At 34.2% G+C, this 9371-nt stretch overlaps 1 protein-coding gene across 1 annotated transcript in view; it reads right to left on the bottom strand.

Annotated features, from left to right (window-relative positions):
* Positions 1–372: 372 nt before the first annotated feature.
* LOC100370583 (protein kinase C delta type-like) overlaps positions 373–9371 on the bottom strand; it is a 32490-nt gene continuing 23491 nt past the window's right edge. The window contains exons 12-17 of the mRNA XM_002740267.3: positions 9007–9180; positions 7646–7737; positions 7242–7443; positions 4052–4240; positions 3769–3897; positions 373–3607 (exon numbers count right to left, since the gene is read on the bottom strand). Of these exons, the coding sequence (XP_002740313.1) occupies positions 3461–3607; positions 3769–3897; positions 4052–4240; positions 7242–7443; positions 7646–7737; positions 9007–9180 (933 nt within the window). The 3' untranslated portion in view covers positions 373–3460. The remainder of the gene's footprint in view (positions 3608–3768; positions 3898–4051; positions 4241–7241; positions 7444–7645; positions 7738–9006; positions 9181–9371) is intronic.

Here is a 9371-nt window from a genome sequence, read left to right as displayed (position 1 = left end):
ATATACTTGTATTCAGAGATTCATGGAAATAAATCTCCTCAGAGTTTCACCAAAAGCAAAATTATTTCTCATAATTCTCCTCATACTCGTATGTTTCCTGTCAGTAAATCAATCTCTCCCATGGCGTCTAATACATACCAAAGATAATATTGCACAGTGTAGAGATTTAGAATCAAGTTGTATGTACAGTCATCTGGCACAGTATTTTTGTTCACATCTACTGACAATCAGTCACGCAAAACTATAGAGGTCGATCTTTCACTTTACCTCACAAGGACCCCAGCGTGAAATGTTCCAAGTGCAATACATATGGACAATTTTGAGATTTGCTTCCAAAATGGCTGCTATATCTATTAAAGCAACAACATTAGAAATGATATGGGAGAAAGACTTTTAATTTAATCTGGAGACCCTATTGAAATGAAACAAGCTTTTAAGCACATATAACAATCAATCATAATGTAAGTAATCGGATTAGTAGAGTCGAGTGGTATATTTATTTTATTACTGACTGTCAGTATGTACACATCGACAAATGTACTATTCATGTAAAATTGATACCTGAATATAACTGTCATTTCAAGCTTAGTGATTTGTATCGTTTCTTGGTACAAATCTGAATCAAATTTATCTCCTGAAATAATGAGACTTCAAATATGAGCTTGTGAGTATTACATTTTATATTAGTTTAAAAAAAAAATGTTTTGTTCTCCAAATACTAGGTTAAATAGAAGATGTCTCTAGTAATCATAATGCTAAAAATTATAAAAACAGCACTATTTGTTCTATTAGAAGATTATACACAAAAGTAGACAACCCATTTAAAATGAACCAATGCAAGGTTGGTGTACTTAATATTCTACCGAAAATGTTTTGGGTCATATGTACTTTTTATTGAAGATGAGCTTCTAATAGAACAAATACAGTATATACCATTGTGAGTCAGTGAACCTTCAATTCAAATACATATCACGCTACAGAGAAACTTGTAAATGACTTCTCTATCATGAATGATCTAACACCTTGCAGTATGTTGCTCCATGTTATTGTTATTCAGCATTGTTACATAACAATGTGCAAAATTTTTTATTTTGATGACATCTATTATATATAAGAACGATCTGTGAAAAATGCCATGAATTGATAATGGAGATACAAAATTGTTGAAAAATATAGCAAGAAATAACAATTGTAGTAGAAAAAAATATACAAGATTATTATAGTTTCATCAGTAATGTGGTTAGAAACAACATTTTTTAGGGTTGTAATCCAGTACAATGTATGAAAACTGGAACCGTGCACACAGGAATACTGAAAGTTAATTTATAAATATCAACAGAATAAATTAATCATTATTACTACTTTTTGTTTAAAGGCCACATATATAAGTCATTCCAACAATCATGAAACAAATCACACAGGATTATAGAGTGAGCAACATCATTCATAATTAAGCCTAAAAATTTGATTAGTAGACATACTTAGCACATAAATAATGATATCAGCACAAAAAACGCATATATACAGGGAATGTTGTGCCATACACCATTTAAATTTCTGTGTATCACTGAAAATTTCATTAGTGACTTTGGTCCTTTTTTTTCAAAAATGATCAGTTTACATTGATTTATATTGACTTTCTTAAATTTTGTACTCTATAAAATCACTGAAGAAAATTCAGCAAATCCTTCCATCATTTTAAATTATTTGTGTTAGAAGACAATTTGTTTAGCACACAGTGCTATACTTTGTACTGATTAAAGATGGAGGTATAATGAAAGTTTTTGAAATTTGGGAAATGCATGTTTAATAAATGACCTGTCAATTTTCCATTAGACCCAAAAAATATTAGATTGACATTTGTATCAGACAAGTAGTTGTCCATATTGAGAGATATTGCTCTGGAACAGCATTCAAAATCAGCCATTTTGAATACATGTATATATATATAACATGATGTATAACGAATATATAAAATTTGAATATATAATCAGTCAAAGATATGGCTCTAGAAGCCCAATCATTAAAACAAAATGGCCGCCAGTCAGCCATTTTGAATCCAATCTGGAAAATAAAATGATGTGCATCAGGAGCCCGTAATGTCTCATGTATGTACCAAGTTTGAACGAAATCCATCCATAAATACCAGAAAAGCTTGATATTTGATGATTTTTTAGCACAAAAATGGCCACCATTTGGCCATTTTGAATAAGATCGTCAAACCAATATATCTGTCTGTCTATGATATGATGTATGATGAATATTTAAAATTTGAACATAATCAGTCAAAACAAGTCGGAGATATGGATCTAGAAGCCCATTCATTAAAACAAAATGGCCACCAGACAGCAATTTTGAATCCGATCTGAAAAATAAATGATGTGCATCAGGAACCTGTAATATCTAATATATGTACCAAGTTTGAACAAAATCCATCCATAAATGCCAGAAATGCTTGATATTTGATGATTTTTTTAGCACAAAAATGGCCACCAATTGGCCATTTTGAATAGGATCGTCAAACCAATATATCTGTCTATCTATGACATGATGTATAATGAATATTTAAAATTTGTACATAATCAGTGAAAGCAAGTCAGAGATATGGCACAAGAACCACATTCATTAAAACAAAATGGCCGCCAGTCAGCCATTTTAAATCTTATCTGAAAAACAAAATATTTGCATCAAGGTCCCATAATGTCCAACGTATATACAAGGTTTGAACAAAATCCATCTGTAAACAGCTGAAAAATGTTTGATTTTGATGATTTTTAGCACAAAAATGGCCGCCATTCGGCCATCTTGAATCAGATTGTGAAACAAATTGACGTGCATATGTATAATATCATGTATGATGTATGTGTGAAGTTTGATTGTGATTGGTCCAGGCATTTCTAAGATACAGGTCCGGACGCACGCACACACGCACGCACGAACACACGGAGGTTAAAACATAAGTCCGCGTTTTCGGACTGTGTCCGAACGGGGACTAAAAAGAGGGGTGTACAGCCTGTCATTGGTCAGATAATATCTTGTCAATGCATGAGCAGATGAACTTTCTTGTTGTTTCATACAAAAAGTAATAGACCTTTTAGGGGGAGGGAATAGTCCAGTAATACATTGAATTAATTAATATACATCTGAGTTACAGGTACATTTAAATGTAATGCAACTACATGTGGGTAATCAAGAGATAATATTTGGAATTCACCATTGAATGATCACAGAGAATTATGCATTTTTTTTACAATTTAATAAGTTGAAGACAAACAAATGATATGCTTAAAAATTCTTGAACATATGATGACTGCAATTAATTAAGTTTTAAAAATTGATAAGAAGGGAAAAGAAATTCCATTTTCAGACTAAAATAAAAACACAGCAGCCCAGGCAACTGGCAAATGCCAAGGCTTTGAAGTTGCCACAGAGGTATCATATCATTCTATGGCAACTGTTTCTATTCCATCATGTGAGGATTGGTAAACGAGAATCCTTTGAACTGTACTTGATTGATAGAATCTAATAGCCTGGGATCAGTTGGTGTCAAAACCACTTTCTCCATTGTAAACTCTGGATCAAAGTTACTGGCATCCTTGGCTGATTTCTGTTATAGAAACAAACAAATCATTAATAAGCAAATTATATTATCTTGATGTATGAAATGTTTGAGTGAAGCAGATGGACTATAAAATGTAACCCACAACACACAAAAAAATTATATTTATCATCCAGGGTGCTTTTGTGATGCATGAAAAATATGCTTACAATTTTGGGTTTGTATGGAGGAGTCACTTCTCTCCTGTCCATTTTATCCCAGTCAACCGCCCGAAAGAATGCATGTTTTCTGATGTCAGTCTTGATACCTAGTCGTTCGGTTGGATTGGGTTCCATCAGCTAGAAGACAAAAATGAAATATTACAGAAAAAAAGTTACACCAATGTTGCATCAGCTTCAGTATGTCCAGCACAGCATACTCTGATAAATCTGATAAATAATGATAGTGAAAATAACAGTAATGCTATTGCTATGGTAACCATTTAACACTTACTAAACTGAGACAGGCAGCAGCTTCTTTTGGCAGCCATCTTGGATACACTGGATTATCATTACAGATAGACTCAAAGAGTGCGTCTTCGTCTTCCCCATGGAACGGGGACTGACCAATCAGCATTTCGTACAATAGTACACCGAAGGACCACCAATCCACAGAGGAATTGTACTTCAAACCTTTCAGAATCTGAAAAGCAATGTAGAGTAAACAGATGAAAATGTTTATTTCATTGAATATGTATCCATAACAGTGATAGAAAAGATTATTACATATGTACTGCAGTTTATTTTGATTCGTCTCTGAAATCACAATCGGTATTTCCACAACCCATATGCAAATGAGGTCTGAGAGCAAACAAAGTAGTCCCTTCAGGAGTACCGTTTTTCGAAATAAACTTTATATAGAAATACGATATTTTCCCTTTGGGGTACATGAATATACTTGCCGAGTGAAATGAAATTTGAACAACGGTGATGGTACTTTTGGGCAGTCACTTATTTTGACTCAAACTAATTTGCATATCACCATGCAATAATGTTTTCGGTATTTTCACGGTCTATATGCAAATGAACATGTTATTTCCATTGGCTACCGAACTATTTTTATTTTGTAAACACATTTTCGTCTGCTATTTTTATCCTGTTCAAATCGTTCAGCAACATCTTTGGCATGTCAGATGTACATCACATGGAATACTACGATTGGGAGAACTTAATCACCTGGAAACTGAGTTTTATAAACCTTAAAGGGCTCTCGAAAAACCCACCAGCAGTAAAATCAGCGATTACTATAGAGCCGCAACCTTCAACATTGAGATACCAGGTTTCTGCTGGCGACGTTGCAACGTTACTGAGTTTCAAATAAAGAGTATTACCGGTAATGCCAAATGAGCAACCTTTTAATCGGTAACCAAGACTCATTCAATCCACGACCAGCAACATCATAAAAGAAGTTGTAGGTTGCAGCTCAGCGACGACCGCTGTCAATGAAAGTCATGCCGTCAGTGGAGTACCGTAGTTGCCCAGCATGTTTGCCAATGCACAATTCTGTGGTGAAACTTTTAACTTCAACACAAGTCATTGAAAATGACACAGTGCCCGTTAAGTTCTCTTTGTGCTCGTCATATTAAAGCGGAGGGGTTGTCGCGAGCGTGTCCTTGAAACTTGAGTTCCAAGTGGCGTATACAACAGATTTTTTATTTACATCAAAACACGTGTTCCGTGTAGTAGTAATATGGCGAAAAATAAAAACAGCCGTTATTCGGCCATCTTTGATCTGATTATGAAACACACTGATATGTATGATGTATGTGCCAAATACGAATGAAAATGGTACATAAATTGTGGAAGTAGTAAGGCCAAAAAGTCAGATGGCTGTCAATCGGCCATCCTTGACCAGATTTTGAAACAAATTGTCATGGACATGCTTCCTAACATGTATAAAGTACATGTATGTGCCAAATTTGAATGAAAACTGACAGAGCACGTCCAAGATACCGCATAAAAAAACAAAAACAAGATGCCTGCCAGTCGACCATCTTTGATCCAATTGCGAAATAAATCGTCATGGACATGTATCCTAACATGTATAATCTATGTACCAAGTTTGAATGACAACTGACAAAGCATGTCCAAAATACGACATTTTCAAAAAACAAGATGGCTGCCAGTCAGCCATCTTTGATCCAATTGTGAAATAAATCATAATGGACATGTATCCTAACATGTATAATCTATGTACCAAGTTTGAATGAAAACTGACAAAGCATGTCCAAAATACAACATTTTCAAAAAACAAGATGGCTGCCAGTCGGCCATTTTGAATTGAATCGCTAAACCACTGTATGTGCATATGTCCCACATAAAGTACTAGGCACATGCAAAGAATGAACAGAATCGGTCCAAGGGATTCTGAGATATGACTCCGGACGGACGCACGGACGCACAGACGGACGGAGACCGAATTATAAGTCCCCGTTTTCGGACTTCGTCCGAACGGGGACTAATAAACTGTGTATCATAGTAGTCCAGTTCAAGTTCTGGTCCTGTCATGGATCCAACTAAACGTCCACGAGTAATTTATTCGGACAGTGATTCAGATTGGATGTATGATTATTTTATGTCCACACAGACAGTGACACGCGTTCTACACGGGGAGGGAGTGGGGTTCTGTCATATTACTGTAAAATACATTATTTTTGCTTGAAATTAATTTTCATCAAAGGAATGATTCAGTGAAAATAAAATCCAGTGAATATACCGTTTTTCCTATATTTTACATTTAACTTGTCAAGAATTTTACAGTATGTAATTATTAATTCAGTTGTCTCAACATTACCTCAGAACATTATATTGGCCCAGGTGGCAACTTAGCTTCATGGAACATTTCTAATTATTTGCCATATTTTAGGGTTAAAACAATAAATTTAACAGAAAAAACACTTTGTCAGAAATAATTGAACAAAATTAGGACATTTTGAAAAGTACCAGTAAATTGCTGAAGTCTTTTGAGCATTTGAATTACCGACTTATTAGCTGCATATAAAATGCATGTATAACACTGCAACAGTAATATAGGATGCAACAGTTAGATTCTTACATTCATCTCCAACTTCCAAGTCATATATTGCTTGATATGCGAGTATTGTTAATGAAATTGTTAAATTCACTGATTGATATATTCATCATATTTTATAAATTTGCCAATAACACGCATTGTTTACTTAAATTCACTTTGTTATTTTAAAGGGCAGTGGTGTTTGATATGAGACTCGTAGTGACGTACATATTGCGTGTAAAATGCATTGTTTTTTACATGAAATACAAACTTGTGTTGCGTTATAATCACCCCCTGTAAAGATATAATATAATTGTTACTTGTATATTTATTTTTTAGGCTTAGAGTGTATGTTTGTATGAATAATACTTCAAGGCGACTGTAAAACTGGATTTGTTCCTGTTAGATTTTCCAAATAAATAAATAACTATAGTTAACATCGATAGAGGTAGGGTTATTTTGATAACATTTCATGCAGACAGGTTAAATAGTTATTAGTTTTTTACTAGGAATTTTCATTGCAACAATTACCGGTAAATACACAAACAATTAAATAACAACATTTATTTTTCTTTTGAAGAAATTTCAGCCAGTAATAACAGTTGATAAACAAGAATAGGGATGAACTCACCTCAGGTGCTATGTAGTCTGGCGTCCCACAGAACGTGCTGGCTTTCTTATCGCCAAGTATATTCTCTTTACACATCCCAAAATCAGCAATTTTGATATGACCATCTTTGTCTAATAATACATTGTCAAGTTTAAGATCTCTGTAAATGATTCCCCTTCGGTGTAAGAATTGTAAACCAAGAATGATTTCTGCACCATAAAACCTGAAAAGAAGAAGATAATGTCAGCAAAATGTGGTGGATAAATCTCTTCTCAAAGCAAATGTCATTAGATCTGTAACTGCAGTGTATATTTATCCTTCTACATCTCACAAATTTTGTCTCTTGTGGAATTAAAACAGTTTTAAAGTTATATTTTACACTGATTATACTTTCATAGTTGAACGCTTTAAATGTCAATTCATACCTTGCTCTCTTTTCTTCAAATCTCCCATTTTGCTGGATATGAAACATTAAATCACCGCCGTTTAAATACTCCATTACAAAATATAAATGTTCCTACAAAAATAACATGATTAGAAAATGACAACACATTCTTGGTGGCAAGAAAATATAGAGGTGTAATGTGCATGCAACTTCCCGTTCTGTAGAGCTAGTTACATAATTTTGCAATACTGTGATATTCTAATATATAATTAGAAGGGCTAATCTCTAATTCAAGTGCACAAAAAACAAAAATTGCATTTATTATATTATGACTTATTTTGACCGTAGCATTTTTGCCCTCTATCATAAGCACACAATATTTGCTTTATCAGAAGCCAATCTTCAAATGTAGCGCATATAAAACGGCACATTTTTTCTATTCTGAATCATTCAAATATTATTTGGACAAGAATAACACCTAATAATTCATGTAAGCACATGTACCGGTACTACTAATAGTAATTATATATAGGAATAATGTTTCATTACTAATATTGCTTCGATATTGCACAACAAAATGATATAATTTGACAATCACTAGATAAGAGGAAGAAATAAGTAATGATCTACTACTTTGACTTGGATAAATTTTTTGTATAAAACATAGTGAAACTATTAAAACCATGCTATATAGCATGTATTTTATGATTTGTGGTTTCACATCACACAGCACCAAGTGCACCAGTGCAGGTAACTTTGTATGGTAGAAGAGTAGCCCTGCGTACAGTGCTGTGTATACGGGGACGCGTTCGGTTGATAGATGTCCCCACCACAGCCCTGCGTACCTCCATAGACAAAGTTCGGGAGTGCACCGTAATTGGTGCGCGAGTTAAAAATAAGTAGTTTCCCAGCCGAAATTGGCTGAAATGACGATAGTTATCCGTAACAACCATTACTGAGATGTCTTTAAATAACAACTAGTAAAGACAGACTAACTGTCAACGCGTAGGTACCGGAGGAATTATCCACCAAACGCCGCCATTTTTAATTTCATTCACGCGAGAGAATGCGTTTGTTTTTAAGGCAAAGTAGCCGATTTCATCCACAATTGGACTCCGAACTGGGAGTTCTGGATATATCTGGTAATCGATCATCATTTTTGGTACCTGGGCATGTTCTTTCATTAAAAAAAGTTATATTTTTCAAAGTCCCGAACTTTGTCTATGGAAGTTCGCAGGGCTGTGGTGGGGACATCTATCAACCGAACGCGTCCCCGTACGCACAGCACTGTACGCAGGGCAAGGTAGAAGAGAAGACAATTAACAGTTTTAACTTAAAACTAAAATTTTCTAGTAGACATGTGAAAAGGGCAAGATTAGAACACAAAAAATATTTACTAACCTTTGACTGAAATGTACAATAGAGATGAGTCAAGAATGGATGTTGCCATGCCAATGCTAATACCCGCCTTTCAATCATAGTGCATTCAATGTCATCATCTTCTAAAACCACATCTTTTTTAAGTGTCTTTACTGCAAAATATTTATCTGTTCCTTTTAGTTCTGCTAACAGCACCTGAGTGACAAAAAGAAGTATCGACATTTAGAAAAGATTGTGTGAGTTTTGAAAATGTTTGCAGCATTCTCCCCAACCAGCAAAATCTTCAAACATGACAGCTATCTTCTTATTAAAATATCGAAAGTGCATATTGTTAAGACAATTAAGTTGTAACAGTAAAATTAATTTACATATAAATAACTGTTTGG

Source organism: Saccoglossus kowalevskii, chromosome 3 (assembly GCF_978046115.1).
Source record: "Saccoglossus kowalevskii chromosome 3, keSacKowa6.1, whole genome shotgun sequence".
In the NCBI taxonomy this organism is placed as follows: Eukaryota; Metazoa; Hemichordata; class Enteropneusta; family Harrimaniidae; genus Saccoglossus; species Saccoglossus kowalevskii.
Note: the sequence above shows the minus strand (reverse complement) of the source record. Positions and strands in the feature narration are given on the sequence as shown.